Here is a 17,413-nt window from a genome sequence, read left to right on the forward strand (position 1 = left end):
TCCAAGGCCATTTCTGTCCATAGGAAATTTTATGATCCCAGTTTGGGCCAGAATGAGATGAAAAACTTCTAGGATCATCCCTAAACCAAAAGTTTATGAGAAATCTGGGTTTATTCTCAAGTCCCAAAGATATTATATTGCAAAATAATTAGACATAAATGGTAAACAGTTGCTTTTTCACAATCGGATCAAAATTGTAGTGTTTTCTTTCCTTCTCCTCCATAATTTTAGTTTCCCAATACCTAAAATTAGAGAAGGAAATGGCAACCCACTCCAGTATTCTTGCCTGGAAATTTCCATGGACAGAGGAGCCTGGCAGGCTATAGTCCATGGGGTCACAAAGATTTGGACACAACTGAGCAACTGAGCACACGCACTCAATACCTAAGATTGGTGACAATGTCAAGAAAAATCCTTGACTGATTGGGTTCAAGTCCCAGTTCCACCACTTATTAGCTTTTTTGTCATTGTGCTGGTTAATAATTCATCTTACCAAACTTTCTTTTGTCATCTAAAAACTAGAAATGATAAAAGTCACAGACCTCTCTGGGTCATTCCTCCTCCCAGTGGTGCTATCAGGAAGCCATTCATGCAGTATGTTCCCTTTTTTCCCTCTAGTTACTTATCAAAGGGTAAAATAACAAAAACTGTAGACTGCCTCTTGTAGGAGGTATAGGAATAAACATGAAGAGGCAAACAGGTTTCTTAGAAACTGGTGATGTTCTATTTCTTAAATTGGATGATGGGTATATAAAAATTGGTTCTGTTATTCTTTATTTATATTGTACCTATATGAAAGAATGCTCATAATTTAAAATAAAATAGCAGAAAAGAGAGGGTATATTAGAGTCTTGGACTTTAGCCTTTTTGTGTTCAACTTTGGCTGGACTCCAAAACTATTTGAAATCATTTGTCTTCCTTTCTGATTGTGCACAGAAAGTGAATCCCTTCCATTAAGAATAGAAAAGAATCTCTTATGTAGACCCTGAATAGACCATGCCACATTTAGCCTTTTGGACCAAGTATTGACTTCAGGCCAGTATGAAGAGCCCTTGGAAGAATGACCTTGAGCTACCTTAAACCAGTGAAATAGAACATACATGGCCACAGCTGCTAACAAGCCTATTTTTCTTCCTCTTCAGTTGCTTGTAAGAAAAATTGAGAGATGTTAAAGAGCTAAAATGAAAAAGACAGACTATACCAAATGTTAGTAGAAAATGGAGCAACTAGAACTCTCATAACCTGCTGGATGGCAGCATAACTTGGTATAACTTTGGAAAACTAGCATTATCTACAAAAGCACTACATACACACCCCTTATGACCCAGCAAATTTTCTCATAGTTACATACCCAAAAGAAAAGAGTGTGGATGTTTACCAAAAGGCGTGTATGACAATGCTTATAGCACCACTATTTTAATAACTGTAAATTGGAAACAACTCAAATGCCCCCCAACAATAGATAAATAAATTATGACATATTCGTACAATGGAACATTAAACAACAATGAGAATGAATGAACTATAACTTCACACAATGTACATGAATGATACAAACATATTGCTGAGCAAAAGAAGCCAAACACAGAGTGTATGCAATATCATTCTATTCATAACCAATTTCAAAATCAGGCAAAATAATCTATGGTGTTAGACATTAGGATAGAATATACCTTTTGTTGGGGGACAGTGACTAGGAGGGGGCTTGAGGAAGTTTGGGAGATTCTGATAATGTTCTCTTCCTAATCTGGGTGCTGGTTACCAGATATGTCCATTTTGGGTACATTTATCAATCTGCATACTTGCAATTTGTGTACTTTGTATGTGTATTTCAACAAGACATTCACTAGCCTCCACAACAGATGCTCTGGGAAGTACAGAGAGGTAAACTCTGCTCATGACCATAAAGAAGAATCACACAGGAGGTAGCACTGGGGTTGGTTCTTAATTAAAGCTTGGGCTTTAGATGGGAGGCCATTCCATAATGGAGGAACTTTGTTAACCAAGAGTCCAGAGGTGTAGTGGTTTGCAAGATGAGTTTGGGAGACAGTTGAGTCGATCAGTTTATTTGGAGTGGAGGCTGACTGATTGAAGAGGTAAGACATAATAGTTGACTAAGGTCAAATTATGGGCATGCTTCAAGTGCCAGAGCTTTACCCAGGGAGAGCCTGAAGGTGGATTTTGTTTTCTGCTCCTTGGTTCTTTTTTTTTCTCCAATTTATCCTCAATGTTTAATATCTGGGGGAGTAACATGGAAATTCAGATTCTGGCAATACTGGGACTGCATATTTTATTGTGAAAAATGAGTATTTCTTTGTGTTTAACGTACAGAGTTTTTCTTGTGTATAGGGCCTTATTTTTCTGCCTGGTACCTGTAGGTGTTTTTATTTGCAGCTCTTCATTTGGGGAGCTGAATATTTATAATTACCTAATCAGCTTGGAAATTCTTCTTCGAGGTTTTTTGGATAACTTTAAATTTAAAAGATTATTTTATGACATCATTTTATTATGGCACACTTCACAACATCCTCAGGTTTACAGAAAAAATATTTTCATTTAGAATTTCACAATCTCTTGAGAATGACCAGAAATAATTTTCTTTTTAATTCTAGGTACCCCAGTAATTAAAGAAGATGAAGAAGAAGATAACTAACACTACATTTTCCACTTTGTGTTAACTTATTTAAATGTCATAAGAACAATAGATAAGTTTTGTATAGTTGTTTATTTTAAAGATTCTGTGTGGGGCAAATGGTTCTTAAAACAAACCTCTCATTCCTATCTTTTATTCTCTTAAACCTATTCAGTATATCTCCCCCACAACACCACCAACCTTATATATTCCAGTTCTCTTTTTAGAAACTATACATTTTCAGTTTTTGTCTTCAGTCCCAGTTACATACTGTGTGGCCTCATCTACTGAAACCTTTATAGACCAGTCATTTTTAATAACAAAAGAAATGTGTTGCTTTATTCAATTTGTTTAGATTTTTTTTAGGCCAGGCATTTAAATATATATACTTAACTATTGAATCTGTAGGCCATCTTTCCTGAAGGTCCATCTCTTTATGACTCAGAAGCACAAATATGTCATGCCTTTGGTTTGGGAAGAGTTCCTCTTAGAAATACAGCAGCAGCCCTAGAATCAAGACACCAAAGTCGAATTGGAGAAGTTAGGGCGTAAAAAGGAAAAATTAGTACCTTGGAGGCCTTATAACCGCATGTTCTATTGACTTATTTTTTTGTTCCACAAGTGTGTGCATTGTCAACTGGAATTTGCGTTGTCTTGACCTGCATGTCCACTCAAGTCCTATACACAATCAGCCAATTGTTCTGTGATCCAGGTCAGTGGTTAAAATGACTGTCATGATCACTCCTTTGACCAATACTTTGGCCTTATTACACATGTGGACCTGATCTTAGGCACACTTTTTTGGTTTATAGTTCCTTATTTGTCAGATAAGGAAATGTATAAAGCAGTAGTTATATTTGAATTGCTAGCTTAAATGTTGGCCACTCATATTTTTTAAAATTTGCCCTAATAACTTCGGTCTGTTGACTGTCACATTGAAAGAAGTAATTGTTGTAAAGGTAAAGAACTTAAAAGACTGGATTTGGTATCTTTCAATAAGTCAAATTTAGTATTTCAAAGTATATTTTTAGAAATGTTTAAGTTAAACAGCTCTAAAAATAAATTATGTAAATGGTTGTGGAAGGATAAGAGATGTTTCATTATGGAATCCCAGGCATATGGCAATATTTTTACGGATTGCCTCTTCTGTGAAGGATACTAGGTGATTTAACCTCAGAACTGCAAAGCAATAGCTGGATGCAGAGTTAGAGTTTAGAATTTATCATATAAGAAAAATTGTTCTTGGAAAATGCAAGCTATGGTAGTCAGTAATCCAGATGAAGTCCATAGTAGGCCGTGACTGAGTCACTGATAGATTGCAAAAAAGAAGTCGAGGCCCTCTGCCAAATTGTGCCTAAAGTCCCTCAACCAGAGACTATTAATGGTTGCTATTAATATTTCCCCATTTACTTGTGTAAAACCAGTCAAAGAAACAAAAGTAGTCCTGGCTTTCAGTTTTCAGCTATTTTAGTAGGAACTACATGATTTCTCTGAATCACTCTGATAAAAAGGGACCACTGCTTTGACAATCAATTCTAAATAAAAGTCTAGTACTTTTTTAGCTTCCTTATGCTCTTCCTTAGTTTGATAGGAAGAAATCTTTGCTCTGACTGGCTTGTACGTTCAGAGCCTTTGAGTATTTTTTTCCAAACCATAGGCAATGAGAATTACCCTTGGTGATATTTAAGGCCCGTAAACTAAGAGGGAAGACGATCTTCTTTTCTTGTACTTTGCACTTCATCTAGTAGGTAAGTTTGAAGCCATATTGCTATGCATGGATGTATTTTCAAAAGTTTCGCTGGAAATGAATATAATAGGGAATGAATGAATGACTTCATATTGAATTTATTTATAAAATGACTTACACTGTTAATGATTTTTTGAATTCTGTAGTATAGGAACTAATTTTCTGTTTCTCCTTTTTTAAAAAAAATTTTTAATTGGAGGATAATTGCTTTATCTCCTTGTTTCTTAATGTCTTTTAATCACTGGTAGTTCTCAGAGAAGTGTAAGGTGCTTCTCTGTGTTCATTTCACACACAATTTATAATTCAGTTTCACTCAACAAATATTTGAATGACTTCTGTGCATCCTTTTCTTAGAATTAGAGCCAGAATTCATGTCATTAGAAAATGAAAAATAAGGTATATGAAGAAGTTCAGAATATTCTTTCAAATAATTCTTTATGTCATCCTTTACTGCTGCAAATTTAGCTGATAGTAAATGCCTTTGGTTTATGCTTCTAGGATTAGATATGTGACCTACTTGAAATGGATTCTGTGTTCCTTGTTTAAAGCATAATGCCATTTTAGTGGATCGTTCAATTTCTCCTATTCCTGTAGTGATGGAATCAGTGAAAGTGAAAAGTGAAGGTCACTCGGTTGTGTCTGACTCTTTGTGATCCTGTGGACTGTAGCCCGCCAGGCTCCTCTGTCCCTGGAGTTCTCCAGGCCAGATACTGGAGTGGGTAGCCTATCCCTTCTCCAGGGGATCTTCCTGACCCAGGGATTGAACCAGGGTCTCCTGCATTGCAGGCAGATTCGTTACCAGCTGAGCTACCAGGGAATCAGTACAGTATTTTTTCACGGGAAAATTTTTATAGCCTACCAAGGAATTCAGCTTTCCTGTGTTCCCTAACTCTAAGCTTATGTTTGTATTACCTAGTCAGGTTTTGAAAGATTTTTGTGTTCCTTTAAACCAGAGTTTCTCAACCTGGCTCTATAAATATTTCACGCTGGATGGTGTTGCAGAGTATGGCTGTTCCTTGTAGTATGGGATGTTTAGCAGCATCTCTGGCTCTTACACACTAGATGCCAGTAGAACACCATCCCCAGTTGTGACAACCAGAAGCGTCTGTAGACATCGCCATCTGTCCTCTGCGGCATGAGTGTGGGGACAGATTCGCCCTTGGTCAAGAACCTGTGCTTTGTAGCAACATTCCTTTTTCCAAGGTACATTTATTTTCATTCTGTAGTCATATGCTACGTGAGTTGTTTCAGAAAAAAGGTGATGTATTTGATAATCATAGTTGGAAGAAAATGGCCCCTGGTGTTTTCCTTGTAATGCTGTTTTTAATAATTTTCATATAACGTTAGAAACTCAGGGCTGGAAGGCTCAACTTAGGTTTTTCAGCAGGGTCTCTACTTTTATTGTTTAGCATTCTTATTTATCTTAGGACAGTAAGTGTTAACCTACCTCTCCTTACTATCAATAGATTCCAACTTTATGATAGATTTTGCTTTGTCTCTGAAGTTTAACATTTTGAGTATACTTTAGAAAATGGATCATCATTCTTTTGGTGTTCATTCTTTATTCATTGTCCAATAATGCACAAATTTTGTAGACTGTAGCAGTCATTGAATACAGAAAAATATTGTATAAAATTTGGTAATTATATATGAAAGTAGCTGGCATAGACACTGATTTTGCATGTGATCAGAAGAATGTCTGGTCATGATAATTGGCCAGTAACTTGGTATGGTTACTGGATCTATTCCACAAATAGAGGTGGTATAAGACATGTTAATGTGGTTCCTGTGTTAGAAAGAGAAATTTTGACTTGAAAGATGCTTCTGATACCTCTTACCAATTGGCCTGAAGTAGAATGAGGAGGAAAAAGAAATGAATCTTAACAGTTAACTTATCCTCAGAGTTGGTGATGTGTAAGTTGAGTTGAAGGTAGTTGTCTATGTGACCCAGAATCTTCCAGCTGGATTTTTCTTAGGACTAAATGGAAAATGCATAGAGCCTAGAAAGGTTGGATTAAGTGACTAACTTTAAAAAGAAAACTGGGAGGAAGTGTCAAAGCATCGATCATGAGTAGTCTGATTGTCTAACTGCAATCTGACTGTCTGTTCACAAAGACCTTACGTTGTAAATATTGGCAAAGGGAGAAAAACAACTGTTAAATTGGAAGTTATCCTTTAGCAGAAATCAGTTCCTTTGGCATGCATTTTCTTTATTTGGCCTGCTTAATATGTCTGTAAGTAACTGAATATAAAACAAATTCAGTGCAGCAGAGCTGGTGCTTCTGACACAGCTGACTTGACCGTATTCCTTTATCTTCACTTTAGCATGAGTGTTTTTAACTATAAAGTAAGTGCAATAATAAAAAAAAAAGGGTATTTTTTTTTTTTTAAAAATCACTGAACTTTTTGAAATCCCTTATTTACATCTCCATTCCTGCCTTATTATCAACCAGCGACTACCAAGAAAGAAAATGAACAAGTAGACTGAGTCTTACCTTTTTCTAACCTAAGATAAATTTTCAGTTGACATTTGGGGCAGTCATAACTGGATTCTAGTTAATTTCCCATATTGGGCCGGTTGGAAGGAACCAGCCAACCAAATTATGATCTAGCAAATTTAACAAGGAGGTGGGGGAGAGGAAGCTATTTTACAGTAGATTTGCACTTTAAAATGAACTGGATGTTGGTGAAAAGTACTCTCAAAGGGCAGATGGGTAAATACCTAGCCTGCATGTGGATATTAGAGAATTAAAGCTCATCTTTGCTCATTCTGAGCCCACCGGAGCAGTAGTTGTGTGTCAACATAATCAGAGTCAGGATTTCCTTATTTCCTGAGTTGGTGTCATCTTCCATGTCTGCTACATGAAGTCATCCCTCTGGGGGGATTTACTAAGTAGAATTCTGCTACTCAGAATGGAAACTTTGTGAGTTATCTTTCCTACATCTAGATTTTAAAAATTAATTTAGATGTTGGCTAGATTAAGTTGTGGCTAATGTTACAACTGTGGGATGTTCTTTGCTTTTTTGATCAGCAGGGTACCTGCCTCTGAGGTGCTATTGCCTAGAGGGATCAATATCAAAAGATCAGTGAGTTGGTAGCTGTAGAGAATATACATATAGGCAGCTCCTTCTCCCAGGATGTCAGTCATGGTCACGAGCATCATTCCAGAATCTTTGGCTTCTAGAACCAACTCCATTCTGAAGAACATTTTAACATGTATTAATACTTTAGTAATAATCTTTTATATGCAGGAATTTTGTAGCATGACTTTATGACTAAACTTATTGTGTTAAATTATTTAGAAACGTTGAGTTTCTGAATGTTATTTTGTGAGACTTGTTTTAAAACAGTAATAAATTGTGTTATTTTATAAAGAAACTATTTGTATCTTTTTTGATTACTGTCCATTAGTTTTAACTAATACAGAGCAATTATGTGAACTCTCAATGATACTCAGTTCCAAAGAAATTCAGTCCTTGGATGACATTCCACACAGCTTGTGTGTGAGAGGGAGGAAAAGGAGGGATTGACTCATTTCTTTGCGCTAAAATTATTTTTCAGTAGTTTACTACCAGTGATAATCACCTCCTCTCTCAGGTTTGTTAAGTCTTACCCAGAAGTTCTCTGGACACCATTTCAAATGACTTAAGATCCTGGAAGAAGCACTTCCAGAGACAGCAAGTTAATACTGCACTTGGCCATTGCTAGTCCTCTCCTCACCTCCAGAAGTGTACAAGGTTAAGAATGGCCGATAGGCCCTTGATTTGTTGCCTGAAATGGCCTGGTGTTGGCCAGCTCTTTTTCTGACACACAAGAAACAGGAAGAATCCAGCAGTAGCAGTAATATTACACATTTTCCCAGCACATATTCTGTGCTGTCAAATATAACTTTGGTCACAGAATGGGACTGTAATGCAGTTTCTACTTCTTTATTCCACGGTTCTTTGGTTATGAGGATATGTTTCTTGCTGTTGTCCTCCTTTATAAAGCAGATTTTGAGCCTATAAAGAGAAAACCTTAATTCAGATCATAAATAGCATGTTATTTTCAGTTCATTGTTTTCTAGAATAAAGGGTGAACATTTAGAGTTCTGACATTGTTTTCTGCCATATATATGTATTGCATTAGTATGTGTGTATGTATATGTCGATACATGCAACTATTATATATAGTGAGACAATCCTAAGTGATGACCTTCCCTCCTAAAATACAATAAACTCTGCAGCCATAAAAAGATATGGTGTATCCCTATATACAGATAAAGTATGTCCATGTTGGGTAAAAAACATAAAGAACCTATTACTTTTTGTTATGTGTATATGTGTGTGGTGGGAAGAGGGAGTATGTTTATGATGGCATGTTGGCGAGAAGGTGGGAGTGAGTGTGTGAAGACAGGATTGTGAGAGATGAGGAGAGTGTGTACCAGTGCCAAGCCTGTGGGAATACAGGAGGAAGTTATGAGTGGGGAAGAGGGGGAATGCAGACATGCTTGTGGAGGTAAGTTAAGGTTTGCAAATGTGTTGTGGGGGTCAAAGATGTGATGTGTGTGTTGAAAGAAGAAAGGAAGATGTAGGGAACAGGCATGATAAGTGAGGACATGAATGAGTGTACAGAAAAATATACCAATATAAAAATATACCTTATACCAATTTTCAGCCTTTATAAATAAGTTTACCTTGCAATCGTTATGCAGACCAGCTATAAATTTAAAGCCTTGTTACCATGGTAAAACTCGACTGAACTCTTATGTTCATTTAATCACTTCTGGATTTACTAAAATTTCAAAAGATGGGCAACTTCAGTCACTGAATCTCTGGAACCAAATAAACATGTTTTAAGTCATATGTCTCTTTTTATATCCTCTTGATGTAAGTGACTGCTGTGATACTGAACCATCAATTTTATACAAGTATGATGAGTTATTATTCCTGTAGTGAAACATTTTTAGTTGAAAAAAGATTTAAAAGGCCGGGGGCGGGGAGGGGGGAAGCATTGCTAGATAACCTCCTAAACTCCATTTCAGGATTTTCTAACATTTTATAGTAAGTTAATATTTAGTTATGTCTATTTTGCTTCAAACACTTGTCTGGTAGAAAACATGCAAAAATTGAATATATTGAAAGGTACTGCAACTTCAAATTACATAGTATGATATAAAGTTTAAAGTAGAAGAACTGAGGTTTGGGGTTTTTTTCAGTGACATGGCGAAGTCTTCCTAAGAAGATCATAGAGCTTAATTACACTGAAATTTTTCATACACTTCAGAAAAACAAGACAAGAGAATTTTAAAAATATTTTTATTAACAAACATATATTTGATAACCTCAAATTTAAACACTTAGAACCAGCATGAACAAGGTAAACTACTCTTCAATGATAAAAAGATCTGAAATGGGGGACTAGATATTGAGCTGGATCATATTAACCTCCCTCTTCTATTCTTATCTTGTTCAGTGAAAACTTGATTTACACAACTCTGTAAGTGCAATATTTCTAACACTTCATTTGCAGCCTCCGAACACGTCTCAGTTAAACTGATCTAGATCTTTAAAGATGAAAAATGAGAAATTTGCACTGTAAAGTTGAATAATATCTAATTCACATTTCTTTCCATTAATATAAATCAGGAACAATTTAGAGTAAACACAAAAACTACTCACAATAGTAGTAACAACAACAGCTCACATTTTTACTCAACACTTCTTGTGTAAGCCAGGCCGCGCACTAAACTTCTGAACATGCAATTTCACATTCAGTTACCTCTGGGAAGTGTCACGAGTTCCCGTGGTTTTCACAACTGATGGTGATGATGCCATGACGACAGCTTGCAGCACTGACAACTTGCACTGTCCAAGCCTTTCCCTGGCATTGGGGCTCACATGACTCACTTGTACTGCAGCAGCTCTGGTGCTCGCTTGCAAGCTTTTACCAATGTTAACGTGAATATGCAGGCCTGACTTACCCCAGAAAAACCACGGCTAAGTCTTCACCACTAGGAGACGTACCTGCAGGACAGCACAGAGACACGAAAAGCAGCTGTGATCTAGGTCTGCACTAAAGTCTGTTTTCTGGGGACTCAGAAGTGCCCCTCCAGGCCTATCTGCAAGAGGGCGGCTTCAGCCGCCTCCTCCTCTTCCTTGGCCTCCTCCTCACGGATCTGCACAAGCAATTGGAAGAGGTTAGGGGCCGGCCCTTCCGCAGCTCCAGTCAGCCACAGCTGCCTTCGGATGGCCCCGCTGTGGTTGGCCCCCGCAATGACTTGTTCCAGGCGGGCTTGGTTCACGTTCTCTTTATCTATGGCCCCCTTCTCCACCACCTTCTGCAGCAGAGGCTCCAGACGAATGACATAAGCAGATAATTTTTCTCCTGGGTTCTGGTAAGTGTTCAGAAATCTGACCTGCACATCCCTGGAGCTCTCCACGCTTCCAAACACCTGCTCAAGCGCCTTCAGGCATTCGGCGGTGGTAATATCTGGGTTGTTGGTCTTGAGGATGCGGATGACATCAGCGGCAGGGCCTCGAAGACTCTCCATCAACCGCCGCCTCTTTTCTATATCAGACACCTGCCACTCCTCAATGACCTCATTAGCGTGCTCCAGCCAGGGCTCAAATGTCTCCTCCCCAGGCCCTGGGATGTCCCTCCCCGAGAACAACGTCAGCTTCTTGTACCATATGGACTCTATAAGAGGCTTAATAACATTATCCAAAATATAGTTTAGCATCTCTGCTGGCATATCTGGGCCTGGGGCCGGAGCGGGGTTCTCAAACCCAAGGACACGGGCAACATCTTGCACAGTCCATCCTTCTCGGGCTAGGAAGACATGCAACCTTTCTAGAAATTCAGCGTCGGAAGTCGGAGGCTTAAAGACTACTTTCCAGATCCCTCCTTTACCCGGCATTTCCCTGGGGATGGCAGCGTAATCCACAGTGCCAGTGAGCTCTAACAAGGCTGCTTTGGCATTCTCTTCCCTCCAGAACATTCTCCCAAGCACTCGATAGTGCACCTGGGGCATCGCAGCCTGGAGGGTCTCTTCGATTTCAGCCTCATCACAGTTCACCGGGATCCCCCAGACCAGCAGAGCTCTCTGGGAATTCACATCCATCCCTCTACACCAGTCTTCCAACAGTGTCATCGCCATTTCCCCCAACTATCAAGGGCCCCTGATAGTTGGGTTATCAGGGGGTTAGATACGAGTTAAGACTGTGGCTCCCTGTGCTAAAGGACTTAGGACGACAGCAGACACTCCCCTGCAATCTGCCCGAGGGAGTCAAGCTTCACGCAATCACAACTAACAAACGACACGAGTCCGGCTCTCGTCCTTTCACTGCCCCCACCAACGTCCGTCCTCCGCGTCCTCGGAGCAGAGCTTGGGGGATGCTCAGTCATGCGCCCAACGCCATCTTGTGTCTCCGGTCGGCGTCCGCGGGCCGGATCCCGCACCCGCAGGCAGGGTGTCGCGTCTCCGCGCAGAGGCCCGGAGCGAAGGCAGGCGAAGGCAGGAGACGCCGCGCTCTGAAGAGGCCTCCGGGGTGCGATCCCGGGGCGTGGCCGCCCGTTCTCCGCAGGCCAGGCGCCGGCCACTCGCCGCTGCTCCTCCTGGCATCAACCCGGCTTCCGCGGTCAGAGCTCGGCCTTCAGGCGCGCGAGGAGTCGCTCCTCTGGAGACTGCGAACTGTGCCGCCCCTGCAGGGGGAGACTGTTCAGAGGTCGCAGCGAGGCCAGCCCACGAGCGGCTTCTTCGCCGGCGCAGGTATACGCCTCTGGGAGGCGAGGACAGTCGGATACCCTGAGCACCAGCAGCCGAGGCGCGGGAAGGAGGCGGAAGCGAGGCTAGAGGCGGCGCGGGCGAAGGCAGGCCGCAGCTACTGCGCGTGGGCTGCAGCGAGCTGACCGGGAACGGCGTAGAGAGGCTGCCGGCCTGACTGACCCGCAGCCAGCCCGACTGACCCGCAGCCAGCCCAGGCGTTACTGCGGCAGCGAGGGGCGGGGCCGGCCAGCGAGTGGCTTTCGCCCCGCCTCCGCAGCCGAAGCCTGCGCGAGCGTAGCCAAGGCAACGGCGGCCGGGAGGGCGCCAGAGCCTGGCGCTCCGCCTGCCTGCGGTTGCCATGGTGCCAGCAGCGGGCTCGCGGAGCATTCTCTGATGGCGCATTTCCTTTTTCACACCTTCCAGATTCCCCCCCCCCCTTTTTAAACAAAGCACTGTGTTTAAAAGGTTAATATAATTCTGGAGTGAATTGAAGATGATATGAGTCTGTCAAGGAAGACTTACCTTAACTCACGTCGCTCCTTCAACCACTTCAGTTGCTCAGTCAGGTCCGACTCTTTGCGACCCCATGGACTGCAGCAAGCCAGGTCTCCCTGTCCATCACCAACTCCCGAAGTTTACTGTTCAAAAACAGATGCTGTCCCAGCCGATCGATCGCACTGTGCACCCTCCGCGAACTTCATCCCAATGAGACTAGCTGGAAGTGTGCAGTGTTTTCCTGTCAAGACACTGAGTTGAGACTTTTTCTTCTACCATTTTTAAGAAGACCTAGATCTATTAAGTAACCTTTATAGCCAGGCAAACGCTAGTGTGTTATTTCCCCTCTCCTGGCATCACTGACAATGGGCTAAATAAAACAATGTTTATGGCTCAAAAATTTCCAGTAATCCCTTGCAAGCAAACCAAGGCCGATTTACGTCAATCCCAGATGGTGAAAATCTCCCCTAAAGGACACAGCATTCAACTATGAATTTTTAAAACCTTATTTAATAAAAGGTTTAAAGATACAGAAGAACATTCAAAAGTAAATAAGTTACATAGGTACATTACAATCACATCAGCAAGATTTTCTTTAGTGTGTTAATTTTTTTTTTATAAAAAGCACACAAAAAATAAAATCTTCAGTCTGGTCTATCACAACTGTACAGCAAAAGAGGTAATATTTATATATATGTACACTATTTTAATATGTAACAGTCTTTTTAAAAAAGGGTGCCACAGGCAGCAAACACACAGAAGGCAGTGTCTGATTTTTTTCAAAATAAAAGGAATATACTTATTTATATGCTATTAAAATATTTGTACAATAATTACAGACTGTCAAGGCTGTTCCTGTGCTCTGTCCCCTCCAACAAGGCCTTCGACTGAGAGACAAATGAGGAAAAGGTGAAACAGCTGCAAATTGTTAGAGGCAAAATTTAACACAGCAAAAATATGGGGAGGACATACAATTGTTTTATAAAAATATGCATACTTCCTGTAAACCTAAGAAGTTAGGCTTGCCAGTCTGGTAATAAATACCATCCAAGAAAAGTGAGCCTCAAGAAAAACATTTAAATACCTGAGGCTTGAATATGTGTTGTATTCCTCCTTCATCTTAACATCTGGCACGTGAGAAGAAAGAGGTTAGGTCACTGAGGCAGTTAAATATATGGGATCCCTTTAGACATAAGCAGCACACGACCTCTGTGCCAGGGTGGAAGTGGGCAGCAGAAAGGATGGGTGTGTACCTTAGCTGTGAGGGGGCGGCTGAAGGCATGGAGGACAGTGCTGAAGGCCTGTCTCCGTGGGTGGGTAAGAGACCTCAGAGATGGTCTAGAACACAGGCACTAGGTTAGTTTCATACCCTTAGCTGAGTGTAGATGGAGGCTGAGAGATGGATATGTGAGATGGTGTGGGGAGAACCTTATAAAGCTGAAGGTGTTTATCGTTTAACTTCTGAAAGCAAAGAGTTTTGAGTAGAAGAAAAAAAAAACAACAAGCCGAACGTGTTCACAGGGAGAAAGCACCATAAAGGATATACCTATGCCAGGTTCTATGGCTGTACCTACTTTATGGCAGGTCACGTGCCACAACTGCAAATGTTCACTAAACATTTCACCTTTTACACTGCGTTCCAGATATAAATTCACTCTGGAACATAAACCCTTCTAAAATATGTTGGGTGGGATTAATACAGAGAGGTACCATCTTGATTTTCTCCGTCTATATTCACCTGCTCTTGTCTCTGTGAACTTAGAAGAGGAAAATCACTCTAGACAAAGGAGGTTTCTCTTACCACATGTCCAAAAAGTGGCCTGAAACTAAATGCGGTTTAAATAGAAAAAAACCTTGGGGAACGTAAGTAGCACTTTGGGGCAAAGCTGCGAAGGCACTCATATTACACATGTCATTTAGAAAAGAGCCTAAATTTGCTACCTTCCTGTTTTGGGAGAGTATAGGAGATTTTTGCAATCTTGGGCTGTTGAGTGTGTAGAAACCTATGGGAGAAACTCATTGGGAAGTTAGAAGTCTAGGTAGTCATCAGGAGTTGAGGATGGAGGAGAATTTTGTTACTCCTAGAGCTGGGCTCCTATATAACCATATTAATACAGAAATGAATGCAAAAAAAAAAAAAAAAAAAAAAAAACCACCCAAAACCTGATAGTGCATAGTTTAGAACAAAACTCCCCACTCCCAGCTACCAATATGATGCCTTTAGGCTATCTCAGAATAGCAGAATGAATACTTTTTGGCTCCTTCCTAACATATAGACCTGTCATATACTTGCATTCACTTGAAACTTCTTTTTTACACAACTAAAGTTGAATAGAAAGGTCAGAAAAATAACTCAGCCCTCCTATGGGACTGGCAAGTGAAGGGGCCTCCTGAATCTTCTAGCCCTTTAACTTCAGTGACTCCATGCCAAATATGGCTTATTCAAGCCAGAAACAAAACCAGAATTCTGGCTTCCAGCCAATCCCCTCAGGCCACTTGAATGTTCAGCAGGGAGAAGAGGTAGCAATAAGAACTGCATTTGATCTCCCTTCACCCTGCTAGTCTGTGGTTTGGTGACACCTTCCACCTGCTTTCAGTGCTACTATCATTCCTATTGGCAAAACTTCCAGAGCAACAGGGGCAAGGGACTTTAGGGTCTTGGAAATAGGAGGTTGGGGGAGGGGGAGGGGGGGTGCCAAGAAGGTGCCTTGTTTTGGGATAAATGCACTTGGGCCTCTGGAAAGAAGGAAGCCCCTGGTCCCTGAGAGGATGTTAAAAATTAAATATTAAGAATAAATAAATAGCTCCCAAATGACACAAGTCAAGGAATGAAGGCTCCTGTCCAATCTGGCTAGGAGACCTCCCCCTCCCAGGGAAGGATCCAGAAATCTCCAGCATGCAGGACTGAGGGCTGAGCTGTGGATATCAGCTAGACCAGGTAGGGTAGGGTTAAGTTGGCAGCTGCCAAGGGCAGGACAAAGGCAAGCAGGGAACTTGCACCAAGGAGGAGCAGGCTGGGCCTAGGCTAAGCTCCCTTAGCAGCCTCCAGGGCCTAGGTATTTGGCAAAATGGTGGGAAACCAGAAAAGCCACAAGACCTGTCAGAAGCTCCCTCAGGCCTAGCCCTGGAGCGACTCTGCAAATTCCATCCTGTGCACAGTCCCTTCCCTCCAGCAGGCTGAGAGCGTGCAAGGAGCACTGGCTCCGTCCCCGAACATCGGAGAAAACCTTTCCGCCCCGGCAGGCTGCTAGCAAGCAGCACAGGAATGGATACCAGTCCTGCTCTCTCCCGGCCGCCCGCCCCGTTCTGGCAGCCTCCCTCCCGGGGAGGAGGTGGCCTCTCTAAGGAGCAGCAAGGCCTGGATATTGTCGTGCAGGAGCCGGCACAAGGGCCAGGCTGAGCTCCCTCTCGGAGACGGCCACCACACTCCTTCCCAAGGAATCCCTCTTTCTGGGGCTTGGGGCGGGCAGGGCCTGGGCAGGTCCCCTGGGGCGGGGGGAGATGAGTGCTGCCAAGCGGGCGCACTTGTGTTTTGCTCTCCATGGTGACCGACAGGAGCGGGGGAACAAAGACGGAAGCGGCTGCGTGGCGGGGCGGAGGTCCGCGTGAGAGGCAGCGATCGATCGTGGCGCTGGGGCCCCTCCCCGGCGAGCAGGGACTCTCCTAGTTCCTGGAAAGCGGGGAGGAAAACTTCCGACAGACCAAATGCAAGAGAACTGGATCCTGCAGCCCTTTACACTGCTCCTGGGGCCTTTATAAATAAAAAGGGCCGTTTATTGAATTGTCGCATTCGTTTTGCAGAGACAAGTCCGTGCGATCTCTCCCTCCGCAGGCTCGGGAGCCCCAGGCGTCAGCCCCTCTCGCCCGCACCGCTCTCCTCCCTCAGGGCCGGCTGGTGCGGGGAGGCAGCCGCAGTGGCCGCAGCAGCTGCGGCCTCTTTCTCCTTCTGCCTCAGAGCAGCTGCCTTCTTCTCCTGCTCGGCGTGGCTCTTCATGTGGGCGCTGCGACTCTTCACCTTGAAAAACACCCTGTAGCCGGACAGAAGGGGATCCAGTCAGAGGTCTGTCTCCCCCTCTGGGACCATCGGGCTAGATAGAGGACTTGCGCGTGTCTGTGTGAATGTGTATGTGTGTCTGTCTGTCTGCGTCTGCAGTCGGGGCTCCCCGGCCCTTCCGGCTTGCCAGGCACCACGTGGCCTAGCCCCACCCTTCAACAGAGACCGACGGGCTCCCGATTCAGTGGCATCATTCCTCTCCTAAAAGCCGCCAGGAGACTTCACTGCCCTGGAACCCCTGGGCCAATCAGGAGGCGAGGCGCAAGCGGTGACTCCTCCTACTTCTCCCTAGGAATGGCCCCTCCCCCAACCGCAGCCAACCCGCCTGGTACCGGTGGAGACTGGGCCTGCTCTCTTACCTGCCGCATTTTTTACAAGGGAAAGTGTTCTCCTGATTCTGGGTCTTATTAAATGTCTCTATTTTTTTCTTCTTCTCCGAAAAAGGTAGTGCCCTTCGTGACTTCCCTGGCCCCTCCCTTGGCTTCTCTGAGGCCTGGCCACCCGCAGATCCAGGGGCGTTGGACTCGTGGCTTCGGAGGATGAGGATGTCATTGGCCTGGAGAGGGTCAAACGAGGAGAGGTGAGAGATTTAGGGAAGTGAGAATCCCAAATTCTGGAACATCAGCAAACAGCAGGCTTGTAAAGATCACGGACTCCTGCCCAACGGTCCCCTAGCATCCTCTAGAATCTTTCCAGTGACAAGGCAGTCACTGTCTTTTTGGAAGCCCATTCCATCT

At 42.9% G+C, this 17,413-nt stretch overlaps 4 protein-coding genes across 7 annotated transcripts in view; 1 reads left to right on the forward strand and 3 right to left on the reverse strand.

Annotated features, from left to right (window-relative positions):
• DNAL1 (dynein axonemal light chain 1) overlaps nt 1-6,765 on the forward strand; it is a 41,749-nt gene extending 34,984 nt beyond the window's left edge. Inside the window, exon 9 of the mRNA XM_065940822.1 lies at nt 2,613-6,765. Within this exon, the coding sequence (XP_065796894.1) occupies nt 2,613-2,653 (41 nt within the window). The 3' untranslated portion in view covers nt 2,654-6,765. The remainder of the gene's footprint in view (nt 1-2,612) is intronic.
• A 2,895-nt stretch (nt 6,766-9,660) lies between these two features.
• On the reverse strand, nt 9,661-12,319 carry PNMA1 (PNMA family member 1). The gene has a single exon (XM_065941944.1). The coding sequence runs from the start codon at nt 11,516-11,518 to the stop codon at nt 10,457-10,459; it is 1,062 nt and encodes a 353-aa protein (XP_065798016.1). The 5' UTR covers nt 11,519-12,319; the 3' UTR covers nt 9,661-10,456.
• Nucleotides 11,759-12,956, reverse strand: LOC136172492 (uncharacterized). Its single transcript, XM_065941945.1, has 2 exons — nt 12,650-12,956; nt 11,759-12,563 (listed from the first exon to the last, which is right to left on the reverse strand). The coding sequence occupies exon 2, from the start codon at nt 12,527-12,529 to the stop codon at nt 11,759-11,761; it is 771 nt and encodes a 256-aa protein (XP_065798017.1). The 5' UTR covers nt 12,530-12,563; nt 12,650-12,956.
• A 183-nt stretch (nt 12,957-13,139) lies between these two features.
• MIDEAS (mitotic deacetylase associated SANT domain protein) overlaps nt 13,140-17,413 on the reverse strand; it is a 68,873-nt gene continuing 64,599 nt past the window's right edge. For all 4 annotated transcript variants that reach the window (XM_065941941.1, XM_065941942.1, XM_065941943.1 and 1 more), the window contains 2 exons: nt 17,036-17,232; nt 13,140-16,650 (listed from right to left, as the gene is read on the reverse strand). In XM_065941941.1, the coding sequence (XP_065798013.1) occupies nt 16,473-16,650; nt 17,036-17,232 (375 nt within the window). In that variant the 3' untranslated portion in view covers nt 13,140-16,472. The remainder of the gene's footprint in view (nt 16,651-17,035; nt 17,233-17,413) is intronic.

Source organism: Muntiacus reevesi, chromosome 7 (assembly GCF_963930625.1).
Source record: "Muntiacus reevesi chromosome 7, mMunRee1.1, whole genome shotgun sequence".
Classification (NCBI taxonomy): domain Eukaryota; kingdom Metazoa; phylum Chordata; class Mammalia; order Artiodactyla; family Cervidae; genus Muntiacus; species Muntiacus reevesi.

Excerpts from the sequence above, each read along its gene's own strand:
- PNMA1 (XM_065941944.1), bottom strand. The coding sequence starts at position 11,518 with ATGGCGATGACACTGTTGGAAGACTGGTGTAGAGGGATGGATGTGAAT.
- LOC136172492 (XM_065941945.1), bottom strand. The coding sequence starts at position 12,529 with ATGCGCCATCAGAGAATGCTCCGCGAGCCCGCTGCTGGCACCATGGCA.